Source organism: Eulemur rufifrons, chromosome 3 (genome assembly GCF_041146395.1).
Source record: "Eulemur rufifrons isolate Redbay chromosome 3, OSU_ERuf_1, whole genome shotgun sequence".
In the NCBI taxonomy this organism is placed as follows: Eukaryota; Metazoa; Chordata; class Mammalia; order Primates; family Lemuridae; genus Eulemur; species Eulemur rufifrons.
This window is the reverse complement of record NC_090985.1, coordinates 87,792,152-87,811,380: the sequence shown is the minus strand read 5'-3', so window position 1 is coordinate 87,811,380 and position 19,229 is coordinate 87,792,152. Positions and strand designations below refer to the sequence as shown.

The 19,229-nt window shown below is 38.8% G+C and overlaps 1 protein-coding gene across 1 annotated transcript in view; it reads left to right on the top strand.

Annotated features, from left to right (window-relative positions):
* Positions 1 to 217: 217 nt before the first annotated feature.
* DNAJC5B (DnaJ heat shock protein family (Hsp40) member C5 beta) overlaps positions 218 to 19,229 on the top strand; it is a 42,047-nt gene continuing 23,035 nt past the window's right edge. Inside the window, exon 1 of the mRNA XM_069466445.1 lies at positions 218 to 336. Within this exon, the coding sequence (XP_069322546.1) occupies positions 218 to 336 (119 nt within the window). The remainder of the gene's footprint in view (positions 337 to 19,229) is intronic.

Here is a 19,229-nt window from a genome sequence, read left to right as displayed (position 1 = left end):
TTCCATTTGTGTGGCTTCCTGTGTCCTTTAACACCCTGTCTCAAAGCTCTGCTTTTGACTCTTCTAACTCTTTCCTCCCCTCCTTTTGCAGCTGGCACACAAATGTGCTTCATATTATCATGTACAACAGTCAAAAATGAACTGTCTTCCCCTTTCGAGAGTAGGTTCCAGTGTGCATAATGGCTATTTTCCATCTTTGGTTTTGCAGCCTGAGAAAATGGCATGTAACATACCTAACCAAAGACAGCGGACTCTGTCAACAACTGGAGAAGCTCTATATGAAATTCTTGGTCTGCAAAAGGGAGCATCAAATGAAGAAATTAAGAAAACCTACAGGTACAGAGGAAGTTCAATGATGACATTTCCTGTGCTACTAGTCATAGTTATTTTATAAGTGGAAGGTGCCTCCAATTAAAGACATACATTTCTTGCCAAGATTAGGTAATCCAAATTTTGGGCCCCATGTTCCCTAGTCTACAACATAGGCAGTTAGGAAGAGACAGGCATGACACTGAAAGAACTGTCTGGTGATGCCAGACCTTAGGAGAGGGCAGCTTGCAGTGAGACAGAGAGAGACAGACAGAGAGAACCAACCACAACCAATAGCTGTAATTTAACCCATAGAATATAACATCTTTGGTGTAATTGCTGTATTTGTAAGCTACACTTTTTAAGCCCTTAATTTGATATTTCATACCTAATCTAGTTCCAAGTTAGCTATTTTGGGAAAATTTTGAAATATCCTTCTATTTAAAGCTCCAAGGAATAAAAAAGATACTGAATACAAAAATAACTGCCTATTGTAGAGAGTTTGCAAATGACCAAAAATGAGGACAATAACATTTATCCAGAACTCCACTTCTAGCAGTAACTGTCATTGATATTGTTTCCTTCTAGTCTTTTTTTTTTTCTGTCTAGAAAATACATTCAAAAATCAAATTGTATTCATCTATATTCTCCAACTACCTCTCTTTTTAATAAGGTCTTATCATGCAAATATTTTGCTGTTATGAAATATTCTCATTTTAAATGGCTGCAGCCTAGGTTTAGTTATTCTTTAATTTATTTAGTCACTTTAAGAGCTATTATATAACATGTAATTTTTTAAAATTTTCCCCTATACTTAATATTTCCAATTATTTCCTTATTTTCTTATTGAGAAATAAAGGTATGCCTTTATAGGAAAACATGAATCAAAATATAAATGACAGAGTTACTTCTTGATTTGATCTTGAATTGGGTTTTTAAAACTTATTGGCTCTTTTTTAATGTACGAGAGTTTAAAATGTTTAATTAAGTAGGCAAATATGTTAGTCATTTCCTTTATGGCTTTTGTTTTACCTGTCATGGTTAAAAACCCTCTTCCAATTATAATATTATAAAGGTATTAACCCCTATCTTCTTCTAGTACACTTATGATTTTGCTTTTACACTAAATCTTTCATCCATTCGGAATTTAGTTTGGCATAAGGAATGAGTTAGGATTCCAGGTTTATTTATTCTTCCAAATCACTAGCCCACCATTGTTTATTGAATTCTTCATTTTTGTCTGCTAATGGGAAATTCCTTGGCCTTGGATTAGAACCTTCGCCATGCGGTGAACTGTGGGAACCGAAATGCCTTCAAGAAGCACATATCAAAGTAAACATGACAGTGGTGCAAACTGCCGTTTGGATCTAAATAATTCTGTGAAAATGGTAGAATCTAATCAAAGTCAATGTCGATTCTTATAGTTTATATTTCACTTAAGGTGCTAGGGAAAGAAAAGTCTTTGCGGTTCCATCTCGCCCCACAGCTATCCATCCAGAAGGCGTGTGCCTAGGAGCTGCCCAGCCCCCTGTTGGACATCCTTGGCTGAAGGTCACTAAACGTAACTCTTAAGGCTTCAGGCTGAGAGACTGTGCTAGGGAATGGGGTGGGAATCATAATCCTTGATTGTAAACTTAATACCTACAAAAATGTTCCCCAAAATGAGGACAAAAAAGGTGATATCCAACTACTTTGTAATTTTTAAAACCCACTTTACAAATGTGACTTTTAATTGTCTTTACCAATTTTGTAAGCTAAAATTTCAGGTCATATGTTAATTAAGGCATTAATTATGCTGAATTGTTTGCAAGTTAAATAATTACAACATAAAGTCTTTTCATGTAATTAGTGTCTTGCTATTAATTTTGTTTTAATGTCATACAAATATTATTTTTCAGCTGATTAGGGTACTAGTATGCTGCCAAAAGCATCTACTTCTATCTAAATTACACATTTGTATTCTGCAAGTTATTCAAAATGTATGAGCAAGCTGAAAATCTACTGAGAATATTATTCTTATATTCGGGGATCTGGATCAAAGCAGTCACAATATAGTGAAATTAAAAGTCAGAGAAATTTAATAAAATTACCAGCTGTTGAATCCATACGCTGCTTGACCTCTGTTGTAATCTTTGGCTGTGCTCTTGACAACACAGCTGAGTTAGAAGTCTTCTTTCTTCTTTTACATTTTATTATTACCTTTGAAGAAATAATATATTTATTCATATGATTAAAATGAGAACATACAAACAGGTATATTAAAAAGTCTCCCCCTTACCTCATATCCCCCAGCTCACCTCTCCAGGAAAGCAATATTATCCAATCCTTGTGTTCCCTTCTAGAGAGATCTTATGCCTATACAAGCATATGTAGAGAACTTCTGGTCCAAGGAAGATGATGTAGACCAGTCTCTCCCTGTCTGTCCCTGCTAAGCATGACTAAAAACCTCGGAAATAACACAGAGACAACCAAAAGAGAACTCTGAAAGGTAGAAAGAGGAAGGTGAATTGGTTAGGAACCACACAGTAGCAAGGAGAGAAGGCATCTAGGTAGCCTTATTTTTTCTCCAAATTGAGCAGGAGTTCTGCCAAACCACCAGACAAGCCCAGCAGAAACAGGAAGGAGCAGCCACCCCTCCAACAATAACTAGCCAGGGAAAGTGCTCTCCTTCCTCCAATGGCCTGAGACTCAGCTCTGTGACCTGGAGACCCCACTAGACAGAGGACATTAGCAAGGGGGATTCCACCACAACCAGCATCCAGCCCTGGAAGTGCTTTTGTCCCTGTGGGCTGGAGATCCCTTTCCTCACCTAAAGGCACCAGGGGCCCCAGCGTGGAGAAACTCCTTTCTGCTCCTCAACTACCACCAACAAGGACCTGTGGGAGCCTCAGGGGCAGAAGACAAACCAAGGAGGCCAGAAAAGCATGTAAAGGCTCTGAAAATTAGATTGTCCTCTAAATCATCTGCAAAAGTAGGCTGCAACCTGCATGCTAAACCTAAACATGATGACTGCCTGCCTATTAAAATGAAAACTTTAAATAGGATCCAGAATCTCTCAATGTAATAGCCAAAATATCCAGATACAGTCAAAATTACCCACCCTGCAAAGAACCAAGAAAATCACAACTTCAATAAGCAAAACCAATCATCTGACTTCCACATTGAGATGAACTAGATATTGGAATTACCTGCTAAATATTTTAAAGTAACCACCATCCAAAAAAACAAAATTTAGTAGGCAATTCCAAATTCTCTCAAAACAAGTAAAAAATAGAAAATCTTGGCAAAAAAAGAGAAACTATTTTAAAAAAGAACCCAATGGAAATTACACAACTGAAAAATAGCAGAAATAGCAAAACGAATTGGATAAGCTTTCTAATAAAGTGGAAATGACAGAGGACAGAATCAGTGCAATTGAGGACAGAGCAATAGAATGTACCCAGTCTGAACAACAGAGAGTCTCAGGCCTGTGGAACAGTAACAATGGATCCAACATTTGTAGCATTGGCGTCCTAGAAGGAGAGGAGAAAAGGAATGGAATGGAAAGAGTACTCAAAGAAGTAATGACTGAAAATTCCCCAGATTTGGCAAAAAATACAAATCTATGGATTTAAGAAGCTGAGAGAACTCCAAAAGATAAACCCAAAGCAATCCCTGCCCAGGGAGACCATAATTAAACTTCTGAAAACTAAACACAAAGAAAATATCTTGAAAGCAGCCAGAGGGAAAACAACACGTTACCTACAGGGGGACACACATTTGAATGACAGCATTTTTATCATCTGAAGCAATAAAGGCCAGAAGGAAGTGACACAACGTTTTTCAAGTGCTGAAAGAAAAGAACTGTCAACTGCAAATTCTGTATCTGCTGAAACTGTATTTTAGAAATGAACGGGAAACAAAGGCATTCTCAGATGCAGGAAATCTAAGGGAGTTTGTCACTAGCAGATCTACTCTTAAAGAACAGATAAAGGAAGTTCTTCAAAAGAAAAGAAATGATAAAGGAAGGAATTTTAGATCATAAGGAAGAAAGATCGAACAAGGGAGAAAGCAGAAATATGGGTAAATGCAAAAGACTATCCTCCTCATGAGTTTTCTAAATTATATTACTATATGATGGTTGGTACAAAAATTATAATACCATCTGCCAAGACAATGATATTTAAACAGGGACCTAAATGGCAGCAGGGCTTCCACACTTCACTCAGATTGGAAAACACGGATATCAATAGACTGCGGTAAGTCACACACCCCTGTGTATATGTAATGCCCAGCCACTGAGACAATTATGCAAAGTAATTCACTCCAAAACACTATTCATAAATCAATATGGAATCCTTAAAATGTTCAAATAATGCACAGGAAGACAAAAAAAGAAAGAAAGAAAAGAAAAGAAACGGGAGAACAAGAAACAGAAAACAAAAAAATGGTAGACGTAAGCCCTAACCTAATAATTATATTAAGTGTAGACAATGTAAGCATGTATGTTATAATTTTCCTCTCTTATGCAATTGGTGGTGTCCCTCCTATCCTGTAGCTTTTATTCTTCCCTCTCTCTCTTTTTTTAAGGCTAGTCAAGTGCAGTAGTGAGAAGAGGGGGGAAGTAGTAGAACAAGGAGTTCAATCTGTAACTGACTGTGAACAATCAAGTGAGATAACTCACTACCTTCAGACCAGCCTATTCTTCTCTTAACAGTATGTCTTGCAGATCATATAAAACACTGCCTCATTCTTTTCAGACTGCCGTGTAGTATTCCGTGATGTCCCATGATTTAGTCAGTTTCTTCTTGGTAGATATTTAGGCTGTTTCCTATCGAGGCTGTCTTTTTAAACCAACTTGTTATGTTTCAGAAAGGGAAACCCCATGGCCCCTGAAAGGTAGATAGAGGTGGGGAGAGGGAGTTTATCTTGGTTCCTGATCACTTTCCAGTATTTGCATGTCCCAATCCCAAATTCCTGGAGCAAGCACCTAATGGAGCCAGCTGGGTCAGATGCCCATCCAAGTCCAACCAGCTCTGCTGAGAGATCTGGAATCACAGTGCCTCATGACCACTTACCAAGGATGTGAGATCCCACTTTATGGGAAGGAAAAAAGGCAATGTTCTCTAAGAGAAGGAACAAAGTTGGGAAGGAAGGAAATTATCAGTATCTCTAGTTCTTTTTTTTTTTTTTTCCTTTTTATTTCCCAGCCTTCAGAACTATGAAATATCTCTAGTTCTTTATTCCTTTAGAGAATTTCCATAAAGAGCAGCCTCAAAGTCCCTTCCATGTCTATGTATAGATCTTTATCATAGAGACTGCCTATGAATAGATCATCTTTTCCCTACATCGTCTGAAACTCAACCATACTCCATTAGTCAGCTGATAAATTGGAGTCCCCAGCTACCTCAAAGGACAGCTGGGAAAGGTGACAAGAGGAAGGCTTTTACCATGTCAACCCACCAGGTACTGCAGCTCTTGCCTCACTGAGATTTTGTAAAGTGAAATGAGATCATTTTTTCAAGGTATGTAGAGCCCTTTGTGGAATAGCACAGCAAAAATCCCAGGTACTATTGTGAAAGAACAAATAGCCTCATCATCCTTCTAAGTCTAAAATTATCTTGCCATTTGGTGCCACTGTTCAGAAAACATTTATCTAGCACAAGGTGAATTTGTGGTCCATGTCAAAAGTGAAATATCACGGAGTGAAACTCATGGTGTAAGTCTCATCGAGAGCCTTCATTATGGAATAAATCTGCCTTTAGCATTGCAGAGCATAATCACTCCATGGTGTTTGAAGTCTAAGGCTCATTTAATCCAATTCTATCATTGCTGGGTCACATCACTTAATCCTACCAGTGTTTGCATTAGATGAGCAAATACTTCACCCCATTCTCCCACTGCCTAAAAGTTGTTACCTCTCCTTATCATGCTGTTTGAAGGAGACTCATTTGAATTATTTTTTAAAAATTCCAGTACACCTAGAATTTCTAAGAGGTTATCCATCTTTCACATCTTTGCCTTTACTTCAAACTGGCATGTTTGCTTCCCATCTAATTTAGATCGTCTGTCTGAGCCAACAGGAATTTTGAGTCAGGAAGCCGGGGAAGGAGGTGAGGAGGAGAGAGACGGGGGTGAACGGAGGGATAACTGAACAATTGGAGAGAGAATAGCTACTGAAATAAAGGACTCAAAGAGTGTTCTGCACATAACCCCAGGACTCAGGCTCCAGTCCTTTTCAAGTGACTTAGGAACCTGGGTTCCCTGCAAAGTCTCCACCACCCCAGCCTTTTAGGAGTCTCCTCTGAGACAATCTCCCAGGGCCTGGGAGTCAGTTCATTCCCATGCAGCGTGTTGTCTTCCAAGCCAAGTGTCCGCCGCGTGGATGATCCTGCTTTGCGGTTCCCTCAGTGGGCACGTCCATGGTCACTGCAGGATGCAGCTCAGGGCTCTGGACTCTGCTGCTGCAGCTCCAGGGCCTCTCGGCTGCACCACCCACCGGGTCGGGCAGGCACAGCAGGTGCTCCTTGCTAATGACTCAGTCCACAAGTCCTCAGACTACTCCTTCAGGCCCAGAAGCCTCCTCCGCTATTTCTCCTGAGACTTGAGAGAGTCCCCAAGGCCTGCTGGGCTGTGCCACTGGGAAGTGTGAGGCTGGGCGAGGGGAGGGCTCCCTCCTCTTTGTTAGAGCCATCGTGAGTGTCAGAGTCTGGGAGAAAAGCTCCTTCCAATACTCCTTGCAGCTCTTTCTCTCTAGGACCCAGACTCATGCTGATGGGTGAGCCAGAGCTAGCAATGATGACACTGTACTTAGCACCTCGATCCTCTCTGACAGATTAGCTTTGCTCCTAGGTCAAGATCATCATGCCTGGCTCTTTCTTCCCTAAAATGCAGTCTTTTCCAGAAGATTCGGCCATTCCCATCCCACCCTCAAAAAGGCCTCTCTCAGGCTGTCCCTCCAGTTCTTCAGACGTGCCCAGATGGGGCTGCCCCAGCAGTGGATTGATTCCTTTCTGGAAGTTTCTTCAGCCCTGTGGGACTTCTGGGAGGCTGCTGCCTTCAGCTTTCCAAACACGTGCCGATGTGCTCAAACGTCCAGCAATGAACAATGGGCTTCAGTGACTCAAAGATGCAGCCCTCTCACAGTCCTACGACAAGGCTACCCGAGTCTGTGTTCTCTGTAGTAACTTGAATGAGGTAAACAGAGTTTGCCATTTTGCTGCTGCTCAGCAAGCACTCGGGTGTGTGATTAGATCTCCTCTTTTCTTGACACTGGAACATAAAGAACCTTCACTCTGAAATCGGCAGATTGTTGACCCACCTCATACTGCTACTTCATTATAGCAGAAGCCAGGAAGGCTGATCCTCTGAAACCACTGGTCTGTCCAGAATCTCTGACAGCATCAATGGCTTTATGCCAGTAAGTCTTGTTCATTATCCAACTAACATCTTTTGAGCACCACTTATGTGCTGGGCACCATTCTAGGTATTGAGCAGTGAACAAATCGGACCAAGTCCCTGCTTCCTGAAGCCTATATTCTGGGCCAGGGGGAAGGGGAAGCCTTAATAATAAACAAATAAGCAATACATACAACATATCAGCTGTTGTTAAGTGCTGTGGAGAAAAGCAAAGCAGGGCAGGAGGGTAGAGTGTCACGAGCGTGCTGGAAGTCACACCTTCCCCTTGGAGGTTGAACGCATAGACTTTAACACTTAAAATCCATCAGATGCAGTGTATTCTGAGTGTGAAGGAGCAGTTAAGAGTGCAGGTCTAAGAAAGACCTCAAATCAAATCCCATCTCTTAGCCTCTTTTTCTTCATAAAGAAAATGTAGATAACAGTACCAACCTCATAGGATTGCTGAGGATTAAATGAGGTGATACACATAAAATGCTCAGCCCAGGTGTGGCACACAGGTACTGCGGCACACCTATAAGGGTCAGAGAAACAGTCTTTTGGAGCACCGTCTTCAAACCTGGCAAGGCTTGGACGAAGGGTGACTCTGCAAGGCGTGTCGCAGGGGTGCATATTTAGATTCTGTGACATTTAAATTCCATTGAGTACGTTTAAAAGAGTGTTACAACTGTTTTAACGTGCCAATGCTTACAACATCTGTTTAATCTTACAAAAATTTTTAGATACCAAGTTAGAAATGTTGAAGGGGAACAGTTTCTCAAAATTATTTTAAGGAATACCTAAGCAAAAAGTTAGAATCTAATTGGCAGAGTGGGTGGGGAGTGGAAGAGAGAAGGAATCCAAGCATCACACTCGGAATGATTACAAGGAGGCATTTATGTGGCTGTGGGGCTGTAGCTGAGCCCATTCTGAGGTCGGCTGTGCACCCCATCAGCACACCAAGTCCTCCAGGGTTGTAACTCCTGCGTTTCTTTCCTGCCTCTCCTACTCTTATCATTCCTTGAGGGCAGACTCTGTGCCTTGCCTCCCATGGCACTTCCAGCCCTAGCACTGTGCTAATATTTGCTGAATGCAAAACTGAATTGATCAGCGCATAGATTTTGCTGTGGGTGTATGTCTGTTTTCTCCTGGATGGTAGTCTTGGCTTCTTCAGGACCATTTCTCAAATGATTGCTTTGGTTTCTTTGCTGAACAGGGAGTCATTCATTGGCCCAGTAAACAGAAGAGGGGCTGGTCGGCCAGGAAAGATGACAACTTCTGCTTGGCCACACAGGGCATTTCGTGTGACTCTGAGACCTTCAAGTGAAAAGCAGTCACTTAGGGGATAAGGAAAGGAAAACTCTGCAGGAAACAGCCAGTAGGTGCAGACGCAATTTAGAGAATGTGAGCCCCGAGGGTTCAAAATCTCATGTGTAATATAAATGTTGGTTTTAATTTACACTGATATGTACATTTTTGAAATTAGAAAGGAACAAGATTAAGATGCTCAAAAGTGAGGCTGGCTGGTTTCTCTGCCATTCTAGGTGCAAGAGCCTAACAAAATGCTAGCCCACTGGGTCATGGAAGACATTACACAGAGCTTAATTTCTCCTTGTTGACAAGGTACCAAATATCAGGTTCACAGGACAGCAGGGGACTCCTGATTCTTCTTTTTCATTTGATTTCACATGGAACTTTCTGGAAATTATCTTCCAAATCTGAAGAGACTCGTTTCCTTAGAGTAGAACAAAGTGAGGCAAATGCTGTTTTCACAAGGAGCAGGAAAGCGTGTCATTTCCATAATGATCTGTGGCCACCCCAACCTGTGGTGCTTTCACCCATCTTTATTAGCAATTACAGGTGAAAACAGAGGCTGCTTATGAATAAAGTGTAAATGTCAGGGGAATGCATAGCTAATAAAAGAATTGTAAATATTTACAAGGCAGAGTGGTGATTCAAGCTCACAAGATTAATTGAAATTAATCTCTGTCAAGCACTAATCTGTTTCCTGAATTCTAAAACCTTCCACTAAAAAGAAGAGTATATGAGGCCAAGGCAGAGCTGTCTTCCAGGTGGGGTGCGTAACCTTCCTTCTCTGCGCCCAACCTTCCCCTCCATCCTTTTAGCTCTTCATGCAGCGTCAACCTCAGTCATTCCTGGACACTAGAATCATTACAATCAGTAAGTTTTCTTTTTCACTTGCTCATTCACTCACTCATTCACTCAATATCTATTCAGTATTGCATACTGATTTATATTATGCTATGAGAGATGAATATACATATATGTTTATTATGTTCATTAATATGAACTCTATGCTCAAGTTTGTTCCATTCATCACAGTCTCCTTTGTACATATCTTCTAAACTTTACTATTTTTCACTCTATATAGTAAGCTCTTTACATAGTAGGAAGTACACACACACACACACACACACACGTGCGCACACACACTCAAAGACAAGGAAAACAAGGGAGGCTGTGGCATAATATCTGACAAGAACTGTCGGAATCAACTCTTTTGGAATCTGGAAACTAACCAAATGCTTGCAGCAACCAGAGTGCACTTATTTAAAGAAAAGTCACATATCAGTAAGGACAGAAAACTTCATGGCATTTTAGTTTTCTCTAGCCTCATACCTGCTCCCCAGCTCAGGGGTTGCCTTGAAAACAACCCCATACTCTTAGTACCACCACAGTACTGGAATAAGAGGGATCAGAGAAGTCTTCATTTGTGAAGAATTATCATTGGTTTATCTATCTGGTGGCTTCCTCTTGAAAGACCTGCTTCAAAGACTTTTCTTATCTCACCTATATCAGAATTTACCCAGCACCTGGCACTAAAACTGCTATCTGGATTGGGAGGGAGGGGTTGCTGAAACATTTACAGGCAAATGTTTTAGTCACTGCTGTCAGTGGCAATAGATAACAGTTGGGGCAAATAATAAGCTTGGGAGGAAAGGCTAGGGAATGAGATGCTTTTGGGAAAAGAGCTTTGGAAAGCTCTGACATATTCTGAGGCATCTAGAAACCATTCTCATGCCCAGAGTTGTGCGCATGCTCAGGAAAGACCTGAGAAGGCCCTAAGCTCCCACCTATGGCAGACCTTGAAGCTCTGTGCAAGCAGGCTAAGGCCAAGGCAGAGCTGTAGACTTCCTGGATCAATATTGAAGAGGTGAACATAGATCAATTAAGATTATCCAGTCTGAGGAACAGAAAGATAAAAGAATGAAGAAAAATGAACAGAGCCCAAGAGACCTGTGGTACACCATCAACATATACATAACCAGAGTCCCAGAAGAGAGGAAAAAAAGAAAAGGACAGAAGAACATTTGAAGAAATATTGCTGAAAACTTCCCAAATTTGATGAAGAACATTAACTTACATATCCAAGAAGTTCTATAAACTTCATGTAGGATAAACTAAAATAGATCCTAACCAAGATAGATCATAACCAACTGTTCAAAGTCAGCAAGTATCTTGAAGGCAGCAAGAGTGAAGCAACTCATCATACATGAGGGATTTTCAATAAGATCAACAGCTGATTTCTTATTAGAATCTGTGCAGGCCAGCAGGATGGCATATTCAAAATGCTGAAAGAAAAAAATATATACACTAAGAATTATATTTTCAGCAAAATTACTTTAAAAAATGGAGAAATCAAGACATTCCTAGATAAATAAAAACTGAGTCATTAGCAGACCTGTCACACAAGAAATGCTAAAGGGAGTTCTTTAGGCTGAAACTCTAGGCAGTAGCTTTAATCCACATTAAAAAATAGAGAGAACAAGCAAAAGTAACTTCATAGATAAATATAAAAGAATTAATATCTTTTAACTCCTTTTAAAAATCTGATTTAAAAGACAATTGCATAAAGCAATGATTATAAATCTATGTTGGGGGCACACAATGTATAAGGATGTAATTTGTGACAATAAGAGCACAAATGGGGGAAGGTGAAATTATACAGCAATAAAGTTTTTGTATACTTTTGACAATAAATTGTATTACTAGATTGTCATAAATTAAGATGTTAATTGTGATCACAAAGGCAACCACAAAAAAGACCTACAAAAATATATGGCAAAAAAATGATAAAGAAATTAAAATGACATAAAAGAAGGAATTCAGAGAAAAAGGATGAAAGACAAATAGAAAAATGGTAGAAGTGCTTTATTATCAGTAATTAAATGTAAATGGCCTAAATGCTCCAACTAAAAGGAAGAGATTGGCAAATGGATTTATAAAAAACATAATTTGACTATAGAATTTACTTTAGATTCAAAGAAAAATAGGTTGAAAATAAAAGGATGGAAATAGATAGTACATGCAAACAGTAACCAAAAGAGAGTTGAAGTGGCTCTAGTATCGGACAAAACAGACTTTAAAACAGAAGTTACTAGAGACATGCTTTTGCAAACATTCAGGTGCCCTAGACCTACAGAACCAAAATCTTCAAGAGTGGAACTATAGCATGTGAGTTTTAAAAACAACACCTTTCACAGATGTTTCTTAGCACCAGATGTTGCAAACCAGAAATGGGAGTGGAATCTAGCAGATTGGATAGAGTCATCTCCTTGAAGGGTAAAACAGGCAATAAGGATGAGTAAGGAATTGAGTAAGATTGCTTGAGCAGCACTCAAGTGCCTGGAACACAAAGTTCAGACTGTACAGTTAAGGAAATGAAGTCAGTGAGACTGCCCGTCTAGAAGAATAGGTCTTGTTAGGTTTAAAAGTGAGTCTAGGGGGAAAACAGGTTTAGGAAGAAGAAGAAAATGGGAGCTTGATGGAAAGCTGTATCAGAGGATAATGCTGTATGTTTTTGCACTGAAAAGAATAGAATACTAGAGGCTCCAAGAGCCCTACAAGAGCCACCGGCCAGCACTTCCTCTGGAAATTACCAGGACCTGCTTGGAGCTTTGCTGTGATTCACCTTCACTGGAGCTTGGGCGGGAGCCAGCAGAGGGAAGACCAGCAGGGAGCAAGTGCCTGCTGAGAGCTGTACCTAGAACCAATGGTGGGAGCTGATGCTGGAATAGCAGACGAGGTATCAGGCTGAGAAGGTCTATCCAGCCATTTCTCCTACAGCCCAGTTTTATTCTTGCTTGACATTCAAGTTCAGTAGAGATTGCTGGCCTTGAAAAAACAAGAATGCAATTTTCCCCCCAGGAAACATACTAAAGTTAGAGGCCTCAAAACCTTTGTTGGGAGCTTGAGCCAGATACAGAGATCTTGACCTGTATGCAGCCTGCAGATTCTGGGTGAGTGTCACTGGTGAGGAAAGGATTATAATATAGCACACAGAGATCTTATGAAGCATGCCAGTGACCCACTAATGTTAGAACTTCAGGCCTTCATTCCCTGAAGTAGTACTTTATGATTGGGGTAGATGAATACTTCTAAAGTTGGGTGTGAATATCTGATGTGCTTGTACAAATATCCCAGTCTATTCGAGCTGGCTCTTAATCAGCCACAGAAAAGAATTGTAGTGACTACCAAAACATAGCTCTATCAATTGGCATTTGAACTTTTTGAAAGCTTAAGTATTGTTATATTTTAGACCCTTATATTTGAAAATTTTTAAGTATAATTCTTCCTAAAGTCAAGTTAATACACATTCTAGCAAAAATTTGGGAAGATACTTGTCAAGGAATCACTGACGTATACCAGTGTCACCATCTTCACTGCCACCAGAGGGCAGCACTTGACATTTGCTGAGATTCTTTAGGAGAGAAAAGACCTATTCTCTGAAAGAGATCATCAGTTGGGCTTCCTGTTATCTCATGCCATCCTGTCTGTCTTGAATCACAAAGGCGACTGTAGAGCCCAGAAAACTAGAGAACATCGTAACAATTGCTAGTGTGAGTTGCTCAGATATTCCATCTGCAAATGTGAGGAAGTCATAGGACTGTGTGATGTGGTCTTCAGCGTGCCTTCAGTGGGGCCTTTGGTGGTCAAAATACTTGAACCACGGGCTACGGTAGCAGGTGTTTCAGAAATAATTACACAGCAGGGGTAGTCCTGGCATCATTATCTGCAATTTGAAGCCAAATGGTGCCCTGGGCTCTCTATTCTGTCCCTCATGAAGGACAGACACCAATCCCGGCCCAGTGGCTCCTACTTTCCTGAGCCCCATGGATACTCCAGCTCCAGCTTTCTCTCAGCAGCACAAGGCATTAAAGCTGCTTGTGGGGAGGGCCACCATACTGATACAAACGTATGAGGTGGTCGTGAGGGGTTTGGGGGACTTGGGGGGTGATCGGGGGGAAAAGATACGACCATGAGAGGCAGTAGCACATAACCTTTGTTGGGTGGTGCTGCAAGAGGAGGTCCTCACAGCATGAGACTGTCCTACGGCTCTCAGCAAGGGGCCAGCATCCAGAAGGAGAGGAGGGTGAGGGAACTCCAAGGGGAGAGGGGGCTGAAGAGGGGTCTTATGGGTCTAGTGGTGTCACTAAACATGACAGAGTCTCTGAGTCAGAGTCCCAAAGGGCTGTAACAGCTTGGGGTCTTTTAACCACAAAGCTCTATCTTATCAACAGTCAGCAGAAGTAGAGTGAGGTCTTGAAGGGTATATAAAGCAGGCTGGCTCTGAGTGGCTAAAAATCTGCTTGTTAGGCTATGTTTTAAATAATTGGATATGTAAAAATTTGACTTTGGTTCTGGTGGGCTTTTGAGCTAATGGGTTTCAGAGTTCAGTGAGGAAATAAACAACCTAGGGGCCGATACACAGAGGCCATTGTTGGTTCATTTATACAACAGTGGTATAAAGCCTTTGGTGGGATTAATATATAGTGGAAAGAAGGGAACATGGAAATAAAAGATAATAAGGACTTTCCTGGTTATGAGTGACTAGGTAATGTGTACCACTTGTTCCTTCTGCTGAGAACAACTAGAAAAATTGAAAGCAAAATTATATATATACACACACACATATATCTACATATTGTAAAAGCATTGGACAGTAAAGAATTACTGCTGACTGATGTGGCCGTGTTCTGGGAGAAGAAAAACTGAGAGGTGGAGGAAGGCTTTTAAACAGTTCTACAGGGCAATGAAAAAAAAACTTGGACACTAGCTCAACAAGGATGAGAGTCCTACAATTTTATTGACTCCAAAGTTCTGTAACCCAGGAGAAAGCATAAACTGGAAGCAAATCATCTGTGGTTGACAGTTACATTGGTGGTCCTCAATAAATCATGCCCCTGGTATTTGTGTCTTTGTCTTGTAGTCCTGAATCTGGGCTGGCTCTCTGACCTGATTTAACCAACACAATGTGGCAGAAGTGATGCTCTATCTAAATCTTAAAAAGGCCTATGAGTTTCTGCTTTTGTTTTAAGCTAGCCACCATTTAAGAAATTTAACTACCCTGAGACCACCTTATGAGAAGTCCCACCTAGCCATGAGGAGAAGCCGCATGGAGAACAGAGTCCCCTATCCAACAGCTCTAGCTGAGCTCCCTGCCACATGCAGCACCAGCTCACTAACGTGTAAGTGAAGCCCTCTTGGATGGAAACAGATGCTCAGCTCCAATTGGAGTTCCCTCAACCAATGCCAAGTAGAGCCAAGTAGAACTTGTCCCCACCAAGTTCTGCCCACTTACAACATGTGAGCAAATAATAAAATGCTTGTTGTTTTTTAGGTTACTAAACTTTAAACTTTACTGTAATGTGTTACAGAGAAATAATAATAAAAGCACCAGTCTTGAATGCATGGCAACTGAACTTTGAGCCATCTGGGTAGCCAAGAAAATCTTGATTTTTAATATTGGATTAAGATGATCTCAGTTTTTCAAAGATCCCCAGATACCTGGAAGTAGGAAATAAAAATGTTTCCTGGTATAAGACAACATCTTCTTAGTCCTCAAATTATTTCTTAAAAATTTTAAAAATATAATATCTGTCACACAGAGATAAGTAAGCACACAAGTCAAGACAATATGAACAAGAATCAGTAGAAATAAGATGGTACAAACAGAACAATAGGAATTTTAGACATGTGAATTATCAGACACAGATTTTTTAAATAACTATCTAGACCAAGAAGATAAAATATAAGATTGAGAATTTTAAAGAAAACTGAAAATTATGAAAAGGGATATTTCAGATTTAGAAAAGAAAGAGAGAAACTCTACAACTAAAAAATACAACAACCAAACTCAAGAACTCAACAGTGGGTTTTACCAGGTTAGAGAGGTGACTGGAAGATAGGTCAGAAGAAAATTGCTAGAAAAAATTACAAAGGACAGGGAAAAAATATGAAAAGATAAAAGATATTGAGGATTCATTAAGAAGGTAGATATATGCAATTGGAGTCTGAAAACTACAGTAGAAAAAGCATGGAGGAAGCCATTTGAAAAAAATAATATATGTGAATTTTCCAGGTTCATGAAAGATATTAATCCACATATACTCACTAAAAGCCACGTAGAATAAATAAAAGAACTCTATGGTCAGTCACAACACAGAAAAGCTTCCAAAAAACCAAAGATATAAAGTTTTTATGACAACTAGAGAAAAAATACACATTACCTTTAAAGAACAACAATTAGACTTACAACTGATCTTTCAACCAAGATAATGGAAGCCAGAAGATAGTGGACTGAAATCTTCAATGTGATGAAAGAAAATAACTGATAACCTACAAGTCTGTATCCAGGAAAAATACACTTCAAAATTGAGATGAAATAAAGACATCTCAAGTTTTTTTAAAAAAAAACCTGAAAAATAATCACCAGCGGATTTTGTGCTAAAGAGGATAATAAGAGATGTTCATAGGCAGAAGAAAAACGATCCCAGATGGATGGTCAAAGATGCAGGAAAGAACCAATAGTAATAAAAATGGCAAATATGCAAGTAAATGCACACAAATACTAATTGTATAAAATATCTTTAACTACTAATTGTATGACATAATTCTTTAGGGATTAAAAAAATTTAGAGAATTAAAGTATCTGCTGCCAGCAACACAAGTTGAGAGGGGAGTAACAGTGTTAATGTTCTAAGCTTTTCAAATAATCTTGAACAAAGACAAAAATACATTAACATTAGACTTTGATAAGCCAAGGATTTTGTAATCTCTGGAAAGACCCCAAAAAGAATAATAAAAGAATATATAATTTCCAAACCAACAGAAGAAAAATGTAAAATAGTAAGAAAGAATCAATCCAAAAGAAGGCAAAAAAGGAGAGGGAAAAGAAATATATTTTAGAGGGGACAAATAGAACATGAGGAAGTGGTAGATTAAACCTGAAAAATAACAGTAATTATGTTAAAAATAAATATAGATTAAATGCTTCAATTAAAACAAAAAAAGTCATTCTGAATAAAAAACCAAAACTATACATCTGATATTTAAGAATACAGAAAATTTGAAAATAAAAAGAGGGGCAAAGATATACTATGCAGACACTTACCAAAAGAAAGCAGTATAGCTTTATTAAAACCAAGATAGAAACCATTACTAGAGATAAAGAAGGATACTTCATAAAAATAAAAGTTTGATTCATCAAGAATATGTAGCAGTGGTAAATTTGTATGCTTCTAAAACACATGACTTAAAATATACAAAGCAGAGAGTTGACAGAACTTTGAGGAGAAATCCTCAAACTCATAGTCATAGCAGGAAATTTTAACACATCTTGCTTGATAGATCAATAAAATGGCTGAGGATATAGAAGATTTGAACAAAACAATTAACAAACAAAACCAAATGCTGTTATATACAAACAAAGCACCCAATAGGTACACAATATATATTGTTTTCAAGTCTATGTGGAACATTTATAAAAACAATGAGACAGAAAGCAAGTCTCAAATCTTAAAAGATTTCAATCATACAAAATATGTTCCCTAAGGACAATACAATTAAACTAGAGAGCAAAAATTTTAAAATAACTAGAAAATTTCTGTATGTTTGAAAATTAGGAGGTATAGTTTAAAGTAACTCATGGACAAAATAACAAACCACAATTAAAATTAGAAAATATCTAGAACTCAATTTCATATTGAGACATGAAATGCAATTAGAGTAGTACTTAGAGGAAAATGTGTAGAGCTGAACACACATATTAGAAAACTGAATCAGCAATAAATTTTAAAAAATACATAATGACCAAGTTGAGTTTATGCCAGGAACACAAACTTCATTAACATTTAGAAACTCAATCAGGCCAGGCATGGTGGCTCATGCCTGTAATCCTAACACTCTGGGAGGCCAAGATGGGAGGATCACTTGAGGCCAGGAATTCGAGACCAGCCTGAACAAGAGGAAGACCACCCTGTCTCTACAAAAAATAGAAAAATTAGCCAGGCATGGTGGCATACACCTGTAGTCCCAGCTACTTGGGGAGTTGAGGCAGGAGGATCGCTTGAGCACAGGAGTTTGAGGCTGCAGTGAGCTATGATCACTCCACCGCACTCTAGCCAGTGACAGAGCTAGACCCTATTTAAAAGAAAAAAAAAAAAAACCCACACACACCAAAAACTCAACCACATTAACAAATTAAAAGAGAAACAACATATCTTAGATGCAGAAAAAACATTTGATAAAATCAATACCCATTCATTCACTTGTAGTAAATGAAGAAAAACGCCTGCTTAGCCACTTTTATTTGACATTGCACTGAAGTTCTTAACCAGGGCAGTAAGGAAAAATGCAAGTGATATAAGGATTTGAAAGGAAAAAATCCAATTATGATTTGAGGTTATATAATTGTGTAGTTAGAAAATCCAAAGAACCTATAACTTAATACAATTTATACGTACTCTTAGGAAGCTTGTAGGATAAAAAAAATCAACATATAAAAATTCTTTGTCTGCAATGAAAAATTGGGAAAAAAATTTTAAATGTCAAAACCACAAAAAAATGAACTTCTAGGAATAAGTCCAATAAAATATATATACGACCTAAAAATGGTAAAAATTATAAAACTTTAAGATTCATTAAAAATATCTAAATAGGTAAACATATTATAAAATGCCAATCTCCAAATTTATCTATAGAGTCAATATAGCAGCGGTGCTACAACAGCTGGAATTGACACAAATTAAGTGAGATTGACACCTACCTTCCACTACATTAAAAAGTCAGCTATCAATGGGCTGTAGACTGCCACATGAAAGGCAAAACTAAGCAGGACAGTGGCCATGGAAGTCGGAATCCGCTAAGGAATGTGTAACAATTCACCTGCTATAAAAAAAAAAAATTAAAAAAAAATAAATAAGAAAGGCAAAACTATATAGATTTTAGAGTTACAAAGATTTTATAGAACAATATCTTCCTGAATTCAGGAACAGATTGATTAATTTAACTAAATTAAGAACTGCAGTTCACCAAAAGCTACTGTAAAGAAAGTCACAACAACAAAGCCCCAGAAAGGGAGAAGCTACATGTCATACATATAACTGACAAAGAATTTATATGTAGAATATGTGTTTTTTAATACCACAAATTAATTTTAAAAACCAAATAAAAAATTTCTAGAAGACTAAAAGTGTTAGATGGAGTGAGGAAGAGAACAGGGCAAAACATTACAATTCTTAGAA